The sequence below is a fragment of the Conger conger genome, chromosome 6 (genome assembly GCF_963514075.1).
Source record: "Conger conger chromosome 6, fConCon1.1, whole genome shotgun sequence".
Lineage (NCBI taxonomy): Eukaryota > Metazoa > Chordata > Actinopteri > Anguilliformes > Congridae > Conger > Conger conger.
This window is the reverse complement of record NC_083765.1, coordinates 61258548-61280685: the sequence shown is the minus strand read 5'-3', so window position 1 is coordinate 61280685 and position 22138 is coordinate 61258548. Positions and strand designations below refer to the sequence as shown.

General features: G+C 41.1%; 2 protein-coding genes across 8 annotated transcripts; one reads left to right on the top strand and one right to left on the bottom strand.

The window, feature by feature from the left end:
* Nucleotides 1–55: 55 nt before the first annotated feature.
* pigb (phosphatidylinositol glycan anchor biosynthesis, class B) lies at nucleotides 56–5498 on the top strand. The gene is made up of 12 exons (XM_061245292.1): nucleotides 56–331; nucleotides 821–954; nucleotides 1249–1362; nucleotides 1467–1571; nucleotides 1696–1826; nucleotides 2052–2192; nucleotides 2321–2372; nucleotides 2920–3131; nucleotides 3218–3282; nucleotides 3775–3982; nucleotides 4391–4571; nucleotides 4682–5498. Exons 1-12 carry the CDS (start codon nucleotides 208–210, stop codon nucleotides 4796–4798), a joined length of 1584 nt encoding a protein of 527 aa, XP_061101276.1. The 5' UTR covers nucleotides 56–207; the 3' UTR covers nucleotides 4799–5498.
* On the bottom strand, nucleotides 5093–17104 carry ccpg1 (cell cycle progression 1). 7 transcript variants are annotated; one of them, XM_061245284.1, is made up of 12 exons: nucleotides 16916–17101; nucleotides 15525–15599; nucleotides 14190–14307; nucleotides 13811–13896; nucleotides 13120–13321; nucleotides 12696–12788; nucleotides 10786–11085; nucleotides 10431–10442; nucleotides 9646–9746; nucleotides 9105–9230; nucleotides 6778–8159; nucleotides 5093–6300 (listed from the first exon to the last, which is right to left on the bottom strand). In XM_061245284.1, exons 2-12 carry the CDS (start codon nucleotides 15582–15584, stop codon nucleotides 6111–6113), a joined length of 2670 nt encoding a protein of 889 aa, XP_061101268.1. In that variant the 5' UTR covers nucleotides 15585–15599; nucleotides 16916–17101; the 3' UTR covers nucleotides 5093–6110. The 7 variants fall into 7 exon arrangements, with proteins under 7 accessions (XP_061101268.1, XP_061101272.1, XP_061101269.1 ...); XM_061245291.1 differs by having other exon boundaries at nucleotides 6158–6437; nucleotides 16916–17104; XM_061245288.1 differs by lacking the exon at nucleotides 9105–9230 and having other exon boundaries at nucleotides 16916–17100.
* Between the last annotated feature and the right edge of the window lie 5034 nt (nucleotides 17105–22138).

Here is a 22138-nt window from a genome sequence, read left to right as displayed (position 1 = left end):
TAGATTATTTTGCTTTAAGTATATCTGACGTCACCATCAAAACACGGAAGTACACTATCTGAAATTGAAAGCCTTGTTGCACGTTAGCTCGGGTTGGCTAAAATGGAAGTAAAAATGTACAAACTTGTTTAAGGTATATAGCTGCCTAGAATAGTTAGTTTATACCGTACTGGCGTTACATTTGTAACTTTATTTTGTGTCGTCGTGATGGAAAGGATCAGAACACGACTACACCTGGGCGGAAAAAACAATTCTTCTGAGCCAGCTAAACTGAGGAAAAGAAAATCTAAATTATACAGTCCAGATGACACGACAAGCCGATTTGAAAATGGTGAGATATTAAAATGCATAATGTGTAAATGTGGTTCCTTAATAGTGATGGATCGTGTTAGCTACAGTATATAACCACCACAACAATTTCTCTTACAATTAACGTATCAGAATCAGAATCAGAATCGCTTTATTCGCCAAGTTGTTTTCACATACAAGGAATTTGCTGTGGTGTGTAGGTGCATACAGACAACATAAGGAATAATACTAAACTAGATATAAAATAAAGTATATGGGCATAGTTCATCCTAGAAAATGATAAACCACGTGGAGCCATGCATAGTCAACTGTAGACATCAATCTATGGGCTGATGAACACATTACACTGATCGTATTATGCGTGTCATCTAACTGCAGGCATTGAAATCCACCCAGCTGGTACACATTATTATTATTATTATTATTATTATTATTATTATTATTATTATTGGCAAAATAGGTTGCTATAATATTAATGTTAAGAGTTGTTTTCTTATTTCTAATTCCTTAGGTTTCCTTGGAGTCAATGTCACTTTGTTCACAGTGGCATTTCGTCTCATTAATTGTTTCCTGGTGCAGACCAACTTTGTCCCAGATGAATATTGGCAGTCCCTTGAAGTGTCCCACCTCATGGTTTTCAAATATCCTTTTAGATTCAAGATGATAATATCAGGGCTATAAAGGGCCACGTTTAACTATCACTGAGAGGATTATGCAGTAGTTTGACAAACAACTAGATCTGTTAGATGGTTTATGCAACATGAGATGTGTATTTATTTCAGCATTCTTTCTCTATTCATCTGTATCATATTTGTATGTTGATGTTTTTGAAACGGCTTATTTCTCCCCTTTTGTGCATAAACTAATCATTACTCTCAAGATATTGTACAGGGAACTTCCTAGTTTTCTGTTTAATCCTTTAACATGATTCCTACATATGGCTATCTTACCTGGGAATGGACAGAGGGCATTAGAGGCTATGCTTATCCACTCTTCTTCGCAACCATATATAAAATACTGCACTTTCTAAGTTGCGACACGGTTCAGCTTTTGGTAAGTGCATGGATGCCCACAGCCATATTTATCCCTTATTGAGCAAAATCATTCAAGAAGCAGCCATCCTGTTCTGCGCTCTCAGTGTGCTTTTAAAATTGCAGGTGTGGTTGCCACGTGTGATGCAAGCCCTTCTCGCTGCATTGGCTGATCTCAAACTTTATTCTCTTATCCAAAGATTAGAGCATCCCGACATCGCCAGATGGATGGTAACTTTTATTTAGAATGATGTAATTGCATGCCTCCATTTTGAGCTTCGAGATTTGCTCCTCCAGCTGAGATTTTTTAAACAAACAGCTTGTGTAATGCTCCTTCTGTTGTTCTGCCACCCAGTACTTCTGTCAGCTTTGCTCCTGGTTCACTTGGTATTGCTGCACAAGGACACTGACTAACACAATGGAGACTGTTCTCACCACGCTGGCTCTTCATTACTACCCCCTGCCAGGCTCCAAGATGTATAGCAGGTTGGATGCACTGCTGAATACAAGCCTTTAGGATGATGAGCTTAGTCAATGATCTTATATTAAACAAAAAAAATGTAAAAGAATGACTTTGGTTAAGATTTTTTAGCTCCTGAAAAGACCAGACTATAGTCATACTTGTTATCATTTTGGAATATGATTTTGTTCATTTTACAATTGAAATGGATTTTGAATTCTTATTCATATACACTTTGCCATTTTTCTTAGCTCAAAGTACTTGACTCTGGTTGCCTTGGCGATCCTTGTTCGACCAACAGCTCTTATTGTGTGGCTCCCTTTGTTGGCATGGCATTTCTGGCAGGAACGTGACAAGCTGAAGCTTCTGTTACACCATGTCCTTCCCATAGGGTAAGTGTGTCTTGGAAACAACATTAATTGGTTGTGCTGTCACTTAACTGTAAATGTATGAATGCCTGTGACTGTTCAATCATATTGTGCCTCATCTAATGGACTGCATTTTGTGTTTCATTTTGCAGGGCTCTAACTTTAGGGACCTCTACAGTAGTAGACTGCATACTGTATGGCAAGGTATGAAAAACCCAGAATCATTATAATGGTGTAAATGCATAAATAGTTGATTTAAAAATTGCCCTCATTTCATTTTCTGTACAACAGGATTGGCCCACTGAACTCACTTTAAATTCCATACACAGAACTAGAGGGAAAGCTAAAGCTGTTGAGTCAACACAGTTTTTACATTTCCACTAAGAATAAAATGTGTTTTTTGAGGAAAGTGGTGTCATATTTTTCAGCAAGTGTACACATGGCAGCCTGTTCTAGTGTTTTCAACAAATATTATACGATGCAGTAAGGCAATTGGGATTTGGAAAGTTATTCACCCATATTCTACCACAGTTGTCACTGTTCCTGGTGATCTACCATGTAGGTTTTCATTGCACACCTGACTCTACAAATTAGCAGCTGAACATGATCTCTAGCTATGGAATGAGGTGTGCTTTGTTAGGATTTGAGTGAAAAACTGTCTCCAGGAACAGGGTCGGTTACCCCCGTTCTAACATGAAATACAGCATCACAGCTCTTGAAGCTACTCACCAGCTTCTGTTTTCCCCCACAGTGGACCCTGGTGAAGTTAAATTTCCTCAAGTTTAATGTCCTATACAACGTGGCAGAGTTTTATGGGTCTCACCCCTGGCACTGGTACTTCACCCAGGGATTCCCAGTTGTTCTGGGCCCTCACCTCCCCCTCTTCCTTTATGGATGCACTCTTACTCCAAAAAGATACAGGATACTGTTGATAACGGTTATCTGGACAGTCATGGTTTACAGGTAAGACTGAATGCAGGTCAGGTAAATGCTAAAATGATCTTTGACTGATTGTGTTTGTTATATAAATGTTTCTTGTTTCTGTCCAGCTTGCTTGGACACAAGGAGTTCAGATTCATTTACCCGGTGGTGCCGCTGTGTATGGTGTTTTGTGGTGAGTGTTTTTATGTGCTTAACAACAGAGTTTCTTTGCATTTAACTAAGGGTTATTAAAAAACCTTAAGGGCATCAACAACAAAGAATTTCTAGTATTGTATAGCATAAACAAATGGAATGTAGGACATGGCTTAAAAGCAATTTAAATATTCAGCAATAGTAGCATGCCAAGCTAAAATACTAAAAAAATCTAAGTAGTTAAGCATTTGAATTTGGCATACTGCATAGTTTTGCACTTTAATAGCACTCCATTGCTCTTATCAAGGAATTGTGTGTAATATAATGGCTAAGGTACATGACTGGGACCCGGAAGGTTGGTGGTTCAAGCCCTGACGTAGCCAGGATAAGATCCATGCAGCTGTTGGGCCCTTGAGCTAGGCCCTTAACCCCACATTGCTCCACGGGGTTTGTCCCCTGCTTGGTCTAATCAACTGTAATTCACTTTGGATAAAAGCATCTGCTAAATAACAAATTATTAATATGATTTTAGGCTTTTCTCTGGCAAGCCTAAAAGCCTGGAAGAGGCCTGCCGCGTGTGCCTTGTTGGTGTTGAACCTGATCCCAGGCCTCTACACCGGACTTATCCACCAGCGTGGCACTCTGGATGTCATGAGCCATCTACAGCAGCTGTGTGACATCACTGATCCACAGCCAGAGATCCTCTTCCTCATGCCCTGTCACTCCACACCTTTCTACAGGTATCCCTCTTCCGGGGACAGCAAAGTCAATTTCACACGTAGTTGCGTTCTAAAATGTGTCGCCTGAAATTCTTCACACGCAATCGCAAGCTGCAGTGTCACACGTCGCAGTTAGGGGCACTAAAGCAGGCAACAATAGGGTGAAGCAGTCTTCTGCTCAGGTTCATCTGCTCAGACTTTCACAACTGAGGACTGGGGTTATTACCCCCACAGGGACATAAGTACACTGTGCGTTGAATATGAACAAATGAGCCATGCGGTTGCAATGCGTTGGCCTGGCGTTATCGGTTGCATTCATGTACATATGCAGGGTATGTTTTTCAGGCCCAGGAGTGACCACTGTTCACAAAGATGTACAGTTAGTACTCATTCATCAAAATGTCCTCTGCTCTAAATTTATGTTTGCAGCCACATGCACTGTCCCATCAGAATGCGGTTCCTAGAGTGTCCTCCAGATCTGACTGGAAGCAAAAGTTATGTGGACGAGGCTGACTTGTTCTTTGCTGATCCCAACGGTTGGTTGAGAAGTGCATATCCCAACCCAGAATCACTACCCTCCCATATGGTGTTTTTTGACACACTTGAACAGGTATGATTCCTTCAGTCTCTGAACTTCTATGAATCTCCATTGAAGCTTCTTTAAACCTTCACACTTACGGATGGGTATTTTTACATATAATCAATTTCCTGTGTTTCCAGGAGATATTTATGTTCTTGGAATCAAACCGATACACAAGAAACACGGAAGTGTTCCACACTCACATTCCTGAGGGGCGAGTTGGAAGAAGAATCTTTGTCTACGAAAGAACACTGTGAACAAAGCAACAGGTCATTACTGGTCAAATCTGAAGGCCTCTCCTGGCAAAAATAGGATGTGTACTGTATAATAATGTCTTTACATACATTTTTTTACCTTGTAGATGTCAAGTGTCATCAAAAATAGTAGGTTATGTAAATAAGTTTACCATATTTTGTATTTCATGGCTTACTGCCTGGGTGCAAAATATTCCAAAAGTCGTACCTTCCCAAGATGTTGGACCATTATCAAAGATGGAGAAAGGGGAAGGCATCATTGTCACACTGCAAAATTATTACACACCAGGGATATGCTGCACAGCACAACAGAGAAACTCGTCTTTTTATTAGAGAACTACTCTGAGTTGCACTCTTCCAGCAGCCTAACTGCAAAACAATATATCTCTGCTTCAGGAAGACAAACTACAATCGGAATGTTACAGGAAAAGTAACGATAGCATGACCAAACATTATCACTTGGGAAGTACACTATTACACCCTTAGCTCATTGCAATTCCATAAACAGAGCTGCTTAATGTTCAACTGTAGTAGCATCACACCATTAGAACACACAAAGCATCTGATAAAATTAACCTATGGAACAAGTACTATATATGAGTTATACATTTAATTATTCATCAGTTAAATGAAAATGAATGTCAACTCATTGCATCTCCCATACTGAACTGAAATAAACAAACCTTTTGGTCCTCTGTACATATTCTGTGGTACCAGGTTGTATATTCGAATTAATATTTGGGTACAGTGGCCTAATGACACCGAGTTTGCATATTACTGTAAATTGAAATGTTTGTTTCCTGGCAGAATGCATTTACACAGTAAAGAAAAAAAAAAAACTGCCCAGTTCAATGCATTGTAGTAGAACTACAATTTAACTGAGAGATTTTAGTAGATTGCACTGTCAGCAAAAGAACCCTTGGAAAAAACTAATTTGAACAACAAAATAAAACTTTTCTTTAACATAGATGTCACAACTATTTCCCACAAGGCAAATGAAAATACATTAATATTTTCTTCAATAATTTACAGAGAACAATATTGCATCATTTTTCACTGTTGTATGCATGACTGAATAAGAAAGTTGCATCAAAGACGCCAAGCTGACCTAATAATGATCTGTTGCAAAACATGGAACAAGAATCCATTCAGTCAGCTTTAAAAGCACTTTTTAAAAATGTACTTCAGAACAAAACATTGTGCAAATACGACGAAAGAGAAACAGAATTTGTCCAACCCATCTGTAATATGAACTGCAGCTAGGATAGCACTTGAATTAAAGCAATAAAAAAAAGACTATTGAGCCAAGATTTTGTTAATATTTTGGATCAAATGGCAATGGGCCCAGCTCTATTTTGACATTCGCAATGTGTCTCCGAGTTGCGTGTCCTGGCCTGCTCCATTTCTTCTCTCTGTTGGGGCGAGAATAAGCCTGCTGCTGCTTTCGCTGATGGCCCAGCTGGCTGTCCTCTTTACTTTTTGAAGTCGGCCCTTGAAAGGGTCTACTGTAAATTTGCAAACAGAAATAATATATGTACACACGTATAGCGAACATGACCCCATTGGCTTCGTTGGCTTTTTTTAATCTTCAAATTTTGTGCTGAGCATTCACTCAATGTGTAGAGCTTACTGACTTTGCAACCTATTGACAGAGGACAGAAAACCATAGCATGCAATTTGTTTCATGCAGTCAGTGAGACACCACCAGGTATTTTGCACACGTATACTGCATATACTGCAGCAAAACCACTGACAGAAGAAGTTCATTCATTTTTAAATGTCTCCAATTTCCAATGCAACTTATGATGTTATTGCATAATAATTTCCCCCATTTCTGGAATTTCTGCCTAGAAACTTTAATGGTGTTCATGCAATTTACTTGTGAATCATGGCATCCAGTTATAAGTAGGAGCAATGCCATCCAAATGCATTTTTATAACTGCGGTTATCCATTTTCAGAACTAAAATGGAATCCTACTCACCTTGGCCCATAGCGTTTTGCATAGGTATCCCCAAAGAAGTGTCTATATACAAATTCATCCAGATCCTCAAAGACATCGTCATCATCATGGCTCTGGTACTCATCCATGTCTTCCAGGTAGTCTTCCACACCACTAACAAAGTCCGTAAATAGCATCTGATCATGAATGAAGACACCATTGTGGAAGAAGTTGTTGATAAAGCTCTGCAGCTCCCTCCAGTGGTGGAAGTGGTTTACTTCTTGCTGCAGGTAGCTGTGGATAAGCTGGTTGAACTCATCCATCCGAATGGGGTCCAGGGCCTTGTTGAAGAGGCTCATGGACTCTTGGTAGGCGCAGTCGAAAACACTGGAACATCCCTTAGGCATCTCCCTGTGTTTTCCTTGCTCTGGCTCCTCCTGAACTTTGGCCCCTGGCTTCCGTGTGTTACGGTCAGTCTGAAAGCTCTCGGTGTTGGGCTTATGTGCACTTTGATGAAGGGGCTTGAGGGGCTTGTGCAGCCAGACTGGGCCATCAGAGTCCATGTCTCCAGCTTTATGTTCCTTCTGGTGCTTGTGATGTTGAGCTTCGGTCTTAACATCTTTCCTCTCTTGGAACTTTCCATCTTGAGGGTGATGAACCTTATCCAACGTGCGAGTGGCCGAGTCCTTGAAGTGGCGGAAGGTGGACTTGACAGAGTCCGAGAACTTCCTAAGGTTCTCCTTCACAGCCTCCTTGGCCTTCTTGATCTGCTCCTTGTGGTGGTGAACAAACTCCTTAGTGGAATTCTTCACAGCGTCGAAGGTCTCTGTGACCTTGCTGATCACGCTCTCCTTGGGCTTGCTGTCTCTGGCCTGCCGGTCTCCTTTCAGCCGCTCCTCCTTGGTCTCCACGTACAGCCTCTCCCAGAGGTCCGAGCGCTGCTGCTCGAAGTTCAGCTTCTTCTCCAGCTCCGTCAGGCGCACCTGGAGCTCCTGGGTCTCTGGGTCAGCCTCTCCCACCGCCCCGGTGCTCTGGATGCTGAGCTGCTCCAGCTCCTCCTTCAGCCTCTCGGTCACCTTACGCTCCTTGTCCAGCTCCCTCCGCAGCATCTGGGCCTCGGCCATCAGCGTCTCCTTCTGCCGGAGGAAGCTGCGGATCCGCTGCTTCTCTTCCTCCAGGTGGTCCTTTAGCCGCTGGTTCTCCCACAGGATGGAGTCGGAGCCGGCGCCCCGCTCCTCCAGGTTTCGGATCTGGCCCCGCAGGTTCCTCAGCTCCTCCTGCAGGGCGGAGAGGGAGGCCTCCTCCCGCTCCAGCGAGCTCTTCAGGTGACGGTTCTCCACGACCAGGCCCTCCTGATGAGACTCCACCCGGCTCTTCTGCTCCCTGCTCTCTTTCAGGCGTAGAGTCAGGTCATCTCTCTGTGCCTGGGCCACAAATACAACAGACACGCAAGCTGCAGCATACCTGTATGCATTTCTGGGGCTCTCCTTGATAGCAAATGTTTAGCCTTTACGAAACACTTACCATTCATTATTTCAGCATGTAACATTAATGACAGAGAAATGTCAAGCGCACGCTGTATGAAGACAAGGACAAACTGGTCAAGCAAAAATATTAATTTAATGAATAAACAAATTCATAGTACACAAAAGAAAAGGTACATGAGCTTTTTGGATTTTGGAGCTGAATTGCTGGTACCCCATGGCATGAATGAAGACTTTGCTTATCAGTCCTATAATTAAATATATCCATTTTGTGTGTCTTTTACATTCCATGTTACAGCTAATTTATTTTGATTATGTAGGTTTACCTGCAAACCCAAAATGGCTGGTTTCTAAATCTCAACACTGTGGTTCTCCAATTGCCTCACCTGTATACTATTATGTTATTAGGAGAACTTTTTTTTTTAACTTTGTAACTTAACTTTTGTAACTTAACTTTGTAAATCTTGTGCCACAAGTTTCTATAGAAGAAAGCATGAGCTGAAAGTCTGTCTGTCTTGTCTAGCATTTTTACACATGTGCACCTTTTATTTTTTGCACTATGAGTTTGTTTATGAGTTAAATGTATATTTCTGCTAGACCAGTTTGTCCGTGTCTTCATACAGTGTGGGCTTGGCATTTCTCTGTCATTATCGGTTTTGGCTTTGCGCACCTGTACTTTTGTACAACTGAGCACAACCATTTTTCCTACTTTGAGCATGTAACATTATACATGAATATTGTGCAAGCACAATCCGATGAAATAAAAACATAAAATGCTGAATGTTGTTAAAGCATTTGAATGCAGCTTTCTGTTTGCACAGGTACTTCAAAGCCTCAAATAATATATATAGTTAATTCTTTCATCAGAATCTGGAAGAATGTTACCTGAAGCTCAGCCTGTTTGAATTTGAGTTGCTCGTTCTCTTTAGTTATTTTATCCACAATCGCAGTGAAGGAGAGCACCGTATCACGCTTTTCCTCTAGGTCCTCTCCCAGATGCTGAACCAATTCCTAGATGTGTGGAAAGGGCGTCACTAATGAGCACAATCCCGGCTCTCCGGTATTTCAAAGCCCTCAACTTCAGCCCAAGTGGCAGCAGGAATGTCAAAGTCTTTCAAGATGGTGCCAAGTCCGAGATTACAGAGAAAGGCGCAAGAAGTGCTCAAGAAGTGCCCCTTGTGATGAGATCGACAAGGAACAGGAAAGCAATTTGCTCTAAGTCTCTAGCCAATGGCTGTACTTCTTATGAAATGTTGTTTGGATTTTTAACACAAACATTCATCCCATTTTAACAACTTATGAGCTGCGTGTGTCCACATTACGATACACAAATGCACTCCGGTGCTGGCCTACTATAATTATTATTGTTTTTTCCCCAGCTGAGAAAGAGAGGACGACAAACGGCTGGCAGAACGCTGTAGCTCACCAGATGGGGGAGGGGTGGTGGTGCTTTGCCTCCTGTGTCACTCAGCTTACTCACACGGATTTTCTCCACCATTTTCTGCCTCTCTTTAATCTGAACTGTACCTGCAAAACAAAGGAAATCGTCATAGCATGCAATTATTCATCTTAAAAGGTAAATGGAGGTAACATCTAGAAATGTTTGCAGGCCACGTAAGCAGTGTTCAGGCACACATACAACAAAAGGAGAAAGCTGTTCATGAGATATGTCCAGTCTGTCATGTTGCAGTGGTGCCCAGTCTCACCCTTGTTTCTCACCCTTGTTTCATTGACAAACAGAATGAATAAGCAGGAGATCACACACAACAACAAAACCCAAGAGCCTCACAGATGAACCGTCATGCAAATCCTCAGCGCCATAGAGGCTTTTTCAGAATTGAGATCTGATGCAAAATCTCAAGTCAGCATGCAAAGTTTGCTACAGCTTCGATGCTAAATTATGGTGATGATGGGAGATATTCACATAAGTTCCCAAATGAGAGTCTGTTTCTCTCTTGCAAACAGAGGAACTCTAGTGTATTTCTGGGCGTAGCATTTCATTCAAAATTAGGACTGTATCGCTCCCCCATCACCATCTTAGACTGGGTCAAATTAAGGGTGAAAAAATGATTTTCTATGGGTGCCAAGTGCTTGCCATGCCTTACATTCACTCTCACTGTTCACTTTTGACAAGAAGCACTCTGTGATAACACATTCATCTGACTTATCCATCCAGCAGTTTGTGTGGCACCTCAAATCACTACTTCATACCTTCAAATTTACCTGGAAAGCAAAATAAATACAACTTTCTAGGAAGCCACAGACTGAAATAGAACAATTAAACTCACCACCGCCCTCCTTCTACTTTCTCAGACAGATGAGCTTAATTGGCACTCTCGATTTTATACCTTTTGCACCAATCAAAATCACTGCTATACTATTGCTTGAGGCCATATTAAAACCATACAAAATGTTCTCAACATTCTCAAATTTCTCAACCAAAGCCAAAGCCCCTTCAGATTTTGGTGGAGCTACTTCTTATTGGGCTTGGGTCTGAAAGGGTTAAATCAATTTTACCTGAAATCCACAACACAACACAGCACAGCATCCCTCAAAAGATACTCACCGTAAAAGTGTCCAAAGCCCATGCTAAAGGCAACGACCAGGGCCAGCAGGATGCATTTGTTGAGGGTGCCGTTGACATGCCCCTGGGTAGGGCCTCCATGTTCCTCCTGCTCTTGCTTGTGCTCCTCCTGTTGCTCTTCATCCTCCTGTCCCGTGCCCTGCACCTCCTCGACCTCGGGAGCAGTGGCTGTGCTCCTCCTTACCCTGCGCCTCCTCACGGTCAGGCTGGGTTGTTCTCCTGTCTCTTCATCACTACTGCTGCTACTGCTCGAGCCTCCTGCGGGGGGCTCCACTGGGAATACTGTGGAGCGTCGCACAGCAAAAAATAACACCGACTCACGTTAGGCTCAGTTAACAGGATGTGGGCAGCAACATGACCTTGACAACACTGTTCAGTACACACAGTCTATGCTCACCATTACAGTCCTTCCAGTCCTTCAATGAGTCTCACACTAATGGTTAAATGAAGCTAAACAGTCCTATCAATCATACATATGCTAATGTTATCCACTGACACACACCTACAGAATTTCTGCCTAATGAGCTGGTAAATGTTTTTTCCTTTCATGTCAAGGTTTTCAACTAACTTTTACCTTAGATGGTGCTAACATGATTTGATGTACCCTTTTTCCTCTGTAGGGCTGGAACCAAACAAGCAGAAGGTGCAGCCAAAGAGAATGACTGTTTTTATATGGCATAATATACAACCAAATGTGCACCAGGACATCAAACCAAAAGAAACATTTGCTTCAGCATTATCTACAGTCCAAGGCTGAGGCTTTCCAAAAAATATCAGACTGCATATTACGTTTGTAATTATGGCTGTATGGTTTGATCCACAAATGCTCTCATCTCATTTTATTGCCTCAGCCAGTCATTTATAATAATCTCTCCAGAAGGCCTTGAGCCTGGTAGTCTGTGGTAAAGTGTCTAACTGCTACGTTTCCGCAGATACTATGGCAAAAAGACAAAAACTCCCAACAAATGTCAAGAACAAATGGAAGTAAACCCTTGCCAGACTCTGGAATGGTATTCATTTGCAAACTTACAATTAAAAATGACAGCATGAAATTACAGAATTACAAGTTACAAATAAGGAACTTGGTGCATGCAAAACACTGTGGTTTTAATAGGACTTTATGCAAGTATGATTCGGCATGTGAGAAAACCACCACATCTAACTACAGAATCAGAAAGTGTCTGCCCACTGTTCCTGTGGTCACTGACTTCAACAGGAAGTTGATGAGGAAGATCATGACACGAGAGTTAGATTACGCATTAGTGGAGTGAAACAGTAAATCAACGGATATGAGGTAAATACAAAGGTGATGATGATATACTGTGCTCTAACTACCATCCAGTGACTCAGTGATAATACTGTATGCATCAAAAATTGAACCCCTGAAATCTAAGTTTGTGTCTATCTTTTAGCCCACTGAATCTGGCACAGACAGCATGCCATGCGACTTAAATTGATTACAACACAAAACTTACCTTGGCCTATAATACATTTGACATGGTGGAATAATGCATGCCATTAAGGCACAAACTAAGCTTAGGACTGTTACTTTACATTATGTGCAACAGACACAATTAGGCCACAATTGACTTAGCGATGGGAAAAAAAATCCACAAATCGGGAACCGATCCCTCAAGGTCAATACAATTCCGTGCTCTGCCAAACAGCTCACACCAGAAACACACACAGAAAAACAAGCTTTATGGCCACATGCAAACTTTTACCTCCAGCTGCCTGCTGGACCTCCAGGCCTTTACAAAATGCCCACACTTGTTTACAACATTGCACAGGATTAGTCCAACTGCAACAGCGGGTTATCAGAGATTCTGCAAGTATTGGCCGTGTTGACCAAGACAGGCACACACTATCAGATTCATGCCGGTGTGGAACACCTGGGAATGAGCAGCTGGCAGACAGATGCCCTTTCAGACGATTGCCCAAGTCCCTGAAACTTTCCGGAAACTTCCAATTGCTCAGCGTCAAATCTGCTTGAAACAATGGAGTGGAAACCGTATTGATCCTGTATTTCATCCTTTTTTTCTCATTTCCTCTTCCCTGGCTTTCCTGTTTTCTTAGCTGTTATGCTAGTTAAACATCTGATATTTCACACCATATCCAGAGCTGTTTTTTCTTTTTACAATTCTATCAAAGTCCCAAAACAAAGCAATCAATTGCAGCATTATTTCTCCTTCTCAAATAATCGGAGAAGTTTGTAAATCTGAGTTTGCAATGGAGTGCAAACAGTAAGGTCGATGGAAGTTCAGGCCAATATTATTTTAACACGGGAGCAGACAGGAAGCAAACGCATAAACTTACAGGTCTTTTCAGGAGTGCTGAAGGTGTACTGGCTGCTGGATGAAGTTCCCAAGTAGAGTTCCTCGTTGCCCATGGACTCTTCCTCCGGGACCACCTGCTCCTCCCAGGGTCCCAGCTCTGCCACCTTTGAGGGGTCAAGGGTCACAATGTCGGAGTGATCGCTCACCGGAACGTTCTCCTCCGCCACGTCCTCCTCACCAGCCTGGGGAACAGCAATGCGCTTTGTGGGTATTGGGTAACAGTTGGAAATGGTGATGCGTTTCGTGGGTAACACTTTATTTGAAGACTCATACATAAGAGCTATATAACACTTTCGTAAGCACTACATAGCACATTCATAAGCACTACATAAGCACTGATAAGTCAATATCCACAAATAGGCATATTTTGTGTTATGTCAACATTGATGCAACATTGACATACCAAATGAACTGACACAAGATCCTTGTTGGTTATTGACACAAGAGCTTATGAATGCTTATGTAGTGCTTATGCAGGTGTTATATTGCTCTTATGTAGGAGCCTTCAAATAGTGTTACAATTTCATGCAACAGAATGCGGCCTCTGATGACATCAGGTCAGCTTCTCAGCACAGGATCACTGCACCCAGATAGAATTGACTGAATTAGCAAAGGATACATGTTCGTCTTTTCTTTTAAGCTATTCTTAATATTTTGGTTTGTTTTTTTACCTCAGAAACAGGCAGCGTCTCTTCAACCGTTTCCTCTTTTATGGTGGTATCGAGACATGACTCAGCCGTCTCTTCGTTGCCACCAGCTAGATAAATATTTTTCCAGAATATTCTCAGTGAGTAATTTTCATATTTCGTCAAGTAAGTGTATGGCAGTTAAATGAAATAAACTGAATGTATGAATCAACCCTTTTTTGTAAACTTTATTTGAATGCATTGACAGCACTTTCAATTAATGCAGTTTCTTAATATTACAAATTCTACAATGTCTTTATTGGCAATTCATGAACAACAAACCAACACAGACATATATGTCAAAACTATAAAGCAGGGTCTTTCCTACTCAGAAAATGAACAATGCTACACTGTGAGTACCTACCGCAGGGAGCCATTGGCTCGTTCTGCGTCACCTCCTCCTCCAGCCCAGGGGGGCTTTCGACTGGGTCAGGCCCACCGTCTGCTCCATGCTCCGACCCCAGGGTCTCAATGTCTGAACCCTTCAACACACAGACAGCACAGTGAGAACACTCTACATCTCACCCTACTACAACCACAATACAATTCCTGCCTACACAATATTCATGAACACACCACAAGCACAGTATCACTTTTTTTTCCCCTACATGACTGACTTTGGTGTGCTGAATTGTGTACAAAGTCATATTTATTTTCTGTTTGTCGAAGATCCTCTTTCTAAGGGGAATTGTCCCTGAAGCTCTGATATCACCAACCTATATGAAGCATAAAACAGATGGTTTTCATGCATTGACATATAATGCAAATACATTATATTTAGATGATACCATTGATATATCATCTAAATATAATGTATACACTTTACTCAAATGGAACCCAAAATATACAGTATGGATAAACTAGATAAAATATCGTATGGGCAGCTGGTTCCAACTCCATTCCATTCCATTCCATTGTGTAAGATTACACAATGCAGTACAAGATGTATTAAGAAGGAAACAGAGTGTGACAATATTGACTAAAGGTTCTTCTAGTTTACATTCATGTGCTGAATCAAATGGTCTTTATTGTGTTGTGCCGGTTATATAAAAAATAAAAAAGTGACTGGTTAGTTAGCCTAACATTTCCAAACGTAAAATGTCCAAGACATTTAACAGTTAATCATATATAATTTCCAGATGTATTGCTCAGAGAAATAATCCTAAAGCCATCACCATATTATCACTGTATAATTGACACTATATAATGCTCTGTGCCAGTTCAAGTCAACTCTAACAATGTCTTAACCAATGGGCTTCTAACCACCAAGTAAGCATGGTTGTAAGCAATCTTTATCTTTATACTGATAACAGCATATAGGCATTTGAATGATTCAACATCACCTATATCCTTAATTTAAATCCTGTATCAAGTTGCGGTTCACTTGTCACAATGAGAAATAGTGTGTACAAGAGACACACTATTGGCTTAATCTTGTACATCATACTTCCACACTTGGTTTTGATTGTGTGCAAGCTGCAGAGCATATACTGTGTAAAGTGGACATAATGGCTGGTGTATTCACATAGACTTTTCCTCTCTCTAGCCCGTGAAGCACACATTTCCCAGGTGATCCTGGATATTGTAGTGTCTCCCAGGACATGCATCACCCTCCATGCAGAAATAAGTGTGTAAGGTCAGCTGCACAGAGTGCTCTGCCATGGTTAAAAACATTACCTACACGAGAATGCAGACTTACTTCATTGCTTATGAGTGTCCATCCACAAGAAGATTCTGTGTCGCTTGAGCTCTCAGACATCTTTCCACCAGCTGTCTGTATAATGCATGGCATATTGTCAAGGTGCTTACTTAGCAAAACTGCTGAACTGGCCTGGGCTAGACCAATGTGTGCATAACAATGAAACGTGTTGTCATATACAGGTCAATAAGCTTCAACTTTGGACAGAATGCTGCCAGTTTCAGAGGGAAATGTCATGCTGACAAAACTTCATGGCTGCCATGCCGCTTACTTTTGGATGACCGTACTTATTAGTGCAAACTTGGCTTTACGCTTGTTGCTGTGTGTATACATATTGCCGCTGCAAAATAAAAATTATGAAATAAATAGAGAGGAATAGAGATGCAATAATCCTGCTATTTTAGACATGAATAGGCATAACCAAATGACCGTGGGTATTGGGATACTACCCCACTTCAAATACAGTTAAGATAAAATGCAGCTGCTTCTTGGTCAATACATGGTGTAGCTACATTCATAATACAACACAGACAACGCAAGCTGTGGGAGTAAAAAATTATCCTAAGAAATACGAGCGATAAGTCAGCTGACCATGCAAATGTAAAATATGCAATTTCTTACATCGTTATCAAATGCATAACGCTTTCGTCGCGAAAGCCTCGCCCAACTTGCAGATTAGCTAAATTTGTTGATACTGTCCATAGCTTATCCACAGATGCAACGGGTTTTTCCGTCAAGCAAATCCTGAATTCGTCTTACTCCCATTATACCATTCACAATATTGAAAGAATCCCGGTCTACAGTGCTATTGGCAGAAATAAATCCTTTATCAGAAATAGCGAAGCACACATAATGAGTTAGCCCTGACGGCGAGACAGGATTTATATACGGCAATATCTGGAAATTGCAACATATTCCACCAGTCCCACCCAATGTGTATGCACGGTTATTATAGCTGCGAAAACCTGCACTGCGTTGATTTGCCCTATGTGTCTCCGGCCTAAGCGATCATTTTGGCTCGGTTTAGATACTGTAGTAAATTATGTCGACAGCACAATTAACTCATTAATTATGTAGATAATTGTCTACGAATCATTCCACGTCAATCGACAGCAATAATAAGTTCAGTAGCGGAGCTGTCAGTTCTACGGGGAATATTACACTCCACCAAATAGCCTAAGGCACCAGCTTTTTCCGAGGTAGCTAGCTAGCTATAAAGCTATCTATCAGGCTACATCGCATACATACAATGCATATAAATATACCTATCAATATATAGACAGCGACCTAGCATGGTAGCTATTATATGTGACGTTTTGTGCAAACGTTTAAGATGTATTTCACCGTATGTAGTGCAAAATCAGACAATGAAATAACAAGTTTAAGCTTACCAGCAAAAGAGATTGGCTCAGCTGACCGTCCTTGTAATATCTGTCGCAACGGCGCCCTCACAACTTCTCCCTCAACAACAACACAAACCTCTCAGTATGCAAATAAACCAAACAGCGGCTGAAATGACGGATGGGAATAGTAGTTTTTTTCTTTGCAGTTTGTTATTCCGCCTATACAGAAAGCAATTGGCTCACGAACTACCTATCCCATTACCCGTTCGTTTTCGATTCTCTGTTGATAAACGTAACTTTTTCCGGACCATGTGATCGGACCATGTGTCCAACGGGGGCGTGTTCAGATACCAAAACAAAAATCTCCGGTTTAGTAGCCATAGAGAATGGTTGTTTCTTTCCTGAAATGTATGCATTGACTGGCTAATTCGCTGTCTGTACTAAATCCTAAGGCTCCTTAGGAGTAGTTAGTGACAGGAACTAAAAACAACAAGCGGTTTCTGGTGCCTGGCGTGAACGTTTCATGTTCGGCTCTTCAGAATAGTGCCGTGTTTTAACGAGGCCTAGAGTGGTCCTTTTTCAACTGCATTCTACATTCTGAAATCGTGATGAGAGATGTCATTAATAGTTCATCTTTATTGCAGTAACCGTAGTCGGTTATAAACAAATGTTTGCGTAACGAAATATTTATACGTGGATCTGTTAATTACCACCTTTCAAGTGTATTTCACGTGCCAAATAAATTAAGTATTATTCTCCAGATGAGCACCTAGAGGTTTACGGCTACTCAAAGCTAACTTGACTTGCAGCCAAGTTAAAGCCCATATTTAAACCGACCGTTACTACTAATCTGAGAGAAACTGAGCAGGGCTTCCAGTTTAATGCAGTTTTGTGGTGCTTTAGCCTGAGCTTTAAAGTCCTCTGCAACTGACCCTCGGAACTCTTTTTAGTTCCAAGACAATTTCTAGTGAATGCTTTACCTTAATACAGGGGTTCCCCAAACTGTGGGTCGGGACCCCTTGTTGCTTCGCACGAGATTAGATTGCTAACATTGCAACAACCAAATTATAATAAATTTCATTTTATTTGTCTGTAAACTTTCACATAAAACATGAAATATGTCTGATGAATAACAATAGCTTCTCAGCATTTTATGTACTGCTCAGTTAATGTGCCAAGACATCGTTATTATTCATAACTGATCATGTTGACAATAATAATTATACTGGGGCATGCAATAACTGCATTTTCAATCGGAACAGAAATAACATTGCCCAGCAGAGGTCAGTGTAATGCCGGATACAAATCATTCTATACGCATATAAAAAAATAATGTGTTCCTGAAATCTCAAATTAATTTTTTTCTGGAACTCATGAATACTATGAGTATGTGTGACCACTTATTACTTCTTTTTACACCCAAAATTTGAATGCTCAACTGCATTTTGTTGTCCAGTTCCACAGTTCCATTGCCGCAACATCCTTCTTGTCCGTAATTACATTATTGGCATTTGAATGAAGAGATACAGGCCAGCACATGTATAAGCAGACACTACATTTTTAATCTGCATTGTACCAGAGAACTACATTCCTTGTGCACCTGGAGAAAGCAGTGTGCAGGCATCCAGTCAACTGTCACAGCTACAGTCAGCATTAGAACAGTCTTGATTTTAGACTGTGGTCTGCATCACTGCACCAAGTAATAGTGCATAAGTTGGACTCACCACCATGGAAGCCAAACATCCCATGATTACAGCTTAGGATGGATGAAAGAGGGTGCCATCATTGAAAGTATTGACCAAGTGAGACGGGTGCGTGGGGGGGTTGGACCCAAAATGCACGACTCAGAAACAGGGGTGTGATAAAGTCCCGTCAGGGCTTTATTCAGGGAATGTCCAGTGAGCATAGTCAAAAAACGAGCAATGTTCATACACGTAAGATCCAGCCAAAACCAAAGTACAGTACCGAGGGAGAAGGCAGTCTCGTAATCGGTACACCATGCAAAAAGTCGAGTAGCCAGGAAAGCTGTCAGCGGGGCAGAAGTACAGGTGGACGGTAGGCAGGCTCAGGGTCGATGACGGCGCAAGAGTCAAGACCGAAGTCTGCTCCACAGGGCAAAAGCACAAAGACAGCAGGCAAAGTTGTGGTACAGGCAGGCAATGGTCAACAAAACAGAAGTCAATAATCTTTGGTCAATAAACAGGCTTGGCTCATAACATGTAGCCACTGGCTTGCCAAAACCACTAAAGTGGTGCCCTGACAAACAGGAGGCAACAATTTCACAAAGACATGACATGAAACTGAGCTTTAAATTCAGGTATAGACAGGTGTAGACAATTAGCTTGAGAATGGAAATCAGGTGTGGAGAATTGACAAGTTAACGAGGTAATTAGTAGTCGTTAGTAATAAACCTATCCTGCCTTAGCTTTAGTAAATTAGTAAATGACATGCACAAGAAACGTAAGGTAACATGAACACATGGTTAGAATGTTAGTATTATCCAATCCTGATCTAAAGTTAGTAGATTAGTAAGAAGACAAGGGAAATTGAAATAATTAGGGTGTGCGTGACAGAAAGGGAGAGAGAGAAAGCAGGAATGCAAGGTTTGCAGAAAGACACGAAAAAGTGTATGCTAAACAATGAACAGAACCACATAACATGAAACAAACATAAATCATGACATAACAAGTTCGCAACTGTGACATGAATAAACTACATAATGTGACATGACAAGACTAACAATAAAATCGTAACAACTAAACATGAAACATAACATGACATGAAAATTAAATGTAACAAGACATAAAGCATAACAACATGGCGAGACTAGACTAACATAATACGTGACATGACAATAACGTAACTAAGACAATGACTAAACATGAAACACGACGTGACAAACATGAAACCAAGAGCATCTTTAATGGCAAGCTAATGAAGTTAAATGAAGCTTGTAATTTCATTGACCACTTAGAAGTCATTCAGTTATGATGACTAAGCCTGTGAATGTTTGAAGATTTAAAAAGGAAATGCACAGTGCTCAAGCACTCACAGTACAGCTTGCACAATGTCCCAGTTTCTCGGGTTTCATTTGCCCTCACATAAATGTGCTTAAACAAAAATAAAAGCTGCCTAGGAGAGCCAAGTATGATTTAGGCCAGGATACAAACACCATATAACTCTAGTTTACAGAAGGTATTGCCTCATATTTGTGGGTTTACAGTCTGGTATTTGCATCATCAGCAAATGCTGGTGTGAACAAATCAACTCCAGACAGAAGGGGATGATATCTCTTTACTTCCAAAAGTATACTGATTTCTTTAGTTATATCTATCCTCATGTCTTATATATTCTTTTCTTCCATTTCTTGTTTTCCAAAAGATTTCTTTAGTTATATCTATCCTCATATCTTATATATTCTTTTCTTTCATTTCTTGTTTTCCAAAAGTTAGGGGGAAACATAACCCCATGTACTGTGCAAAAGTTTTAGGCAGGTGTGAAATTGCTGTAAAATAAGAATGCTTTCAAAAATAGAAATGTTAGTTTATTTGATCAATTTTATCAATTAACAAAATGCTTGAACAGAAGAAGTGAATGAACAGAAGAAAAAATCTAAATCAAATCAATATTTGGTGTGACCACCCTTTACCTTCAAAACAGCATCAATTCTTCTAGGTACACTTGCACAGTTTTGAAGGAACTTGGCGGGTAGGTTGTTCCAAACATCTTGGAGAACTAGCCACAGTTCTTCTGTGGATTTAGGCGGCCCCAAATGCTTCTGTCTCTTCATGTAATCCCAGGCAGACTCAATGATGTTGAGATCAGGATTCTGTGGGGGCCATACCATCACTTCCACGACTCCTTGGTCTTCTTTACACTGAAGATAGTTCTTAATGACATTGGCTGTATGTTTGGGGTCGTTGTCCTGCTGCAGAATAAATTTGGGGCCAATCAGATGCCTCCCTGATGGTATTGCATGATGGATAAGTATCTGCCTGTACTTCTCAGCATTGAGGAGACCATTAATTCTGAATTCAGACACTCATTCTTGTACCACTCTCCAGCCTTTCGGTGAACAAACTGCCTTCTGCTACAGCCAAATATTTCTCATTCTCATCAGTCCAGAGAACCTGCTGCCATTTTTCTGCACCCCAGTTCCTGTGTATTCTTGCATAGTTGAGTTGCTTGGCCTTGTTTCCACATCGGAGGTATGGAACCACTTCTGACCAGACTTCTCCGCACAGTAGATCTTCTGATTGCGAAGGGAAGTAAGCACGATGTGTCTTTCATCTACTGCACTAAATTTCCTTGGCTGACCACTGTCCCCAAACATACGGTCCCCAAACGTTGCCCGTTTCTTTGTGCTTCTTCAACAGAGCTTTGACAGCACATCTGGAAGCCCCTGTCCGCCTTGAAATTTCTGCCGGGGAGAGACCTTGCTGATGCAGTATAACTACCTTTGTCTTGTTGCTGTGCTCAGTCTTGCCATGGTGTATGCCTTCATGTTTTAACCCTCCTACACAGCTGTTTCTGTTTCAGTTAATGATTGTGTTTCAACCTACATGGTGACATGGCTTGGCAGTAAGAGCAGTCGTCTGGCAGTCGGAGGGTTGCCGGTTCGATCCCCCGCACAGGCTGTGTCGAAGTGTCCCTGAGCAAGACACCTAACCCCTAAATGCTCCTGATGAGCTGGTCGGCGCCTTGCATGGCAGCCAATCGCCGTCGGTGTGTGAGTGTGTGTATGAATGGGTGAATGAGAAGCATCAATTGTATAGCGCTTTGGATAAAGGCGCTATATAAATGCCAACCATTTACCATTTACATATTAAATTGATGATCATTAGCTCCTGTTTGTTATAATTGGTTAATCACACACCTGACTATATGCCTACAAAGTCCCTGACGTTGTGCAAGTGTACCTAGAAGAATTGATGCTGGTTTGAAGGCAAAGGGTGGTCACACCAATATTGATTTGGATTTTTCTTCTGTTCACTCACTTTGCATTTTGTTAATTGATAAAAAATAAACTATTAACATTTCTATTTTTGAAAGCATTCTTACTTTACATAATTTGTTCATACCTGACTGTAAGACTATAAGACTATAAGACTGCACAGTACTGTACATCAGTGCCTATTTCAATCATTAATTGCAGTTTTAACATAATGAAATACTTATATCACGAAGTTACTATTATTTAAATAATAGAGAAGTAATACATTTGTAAGTATAAATCATTTTCTTATACTATTCACAGATAGTAACTGTTTT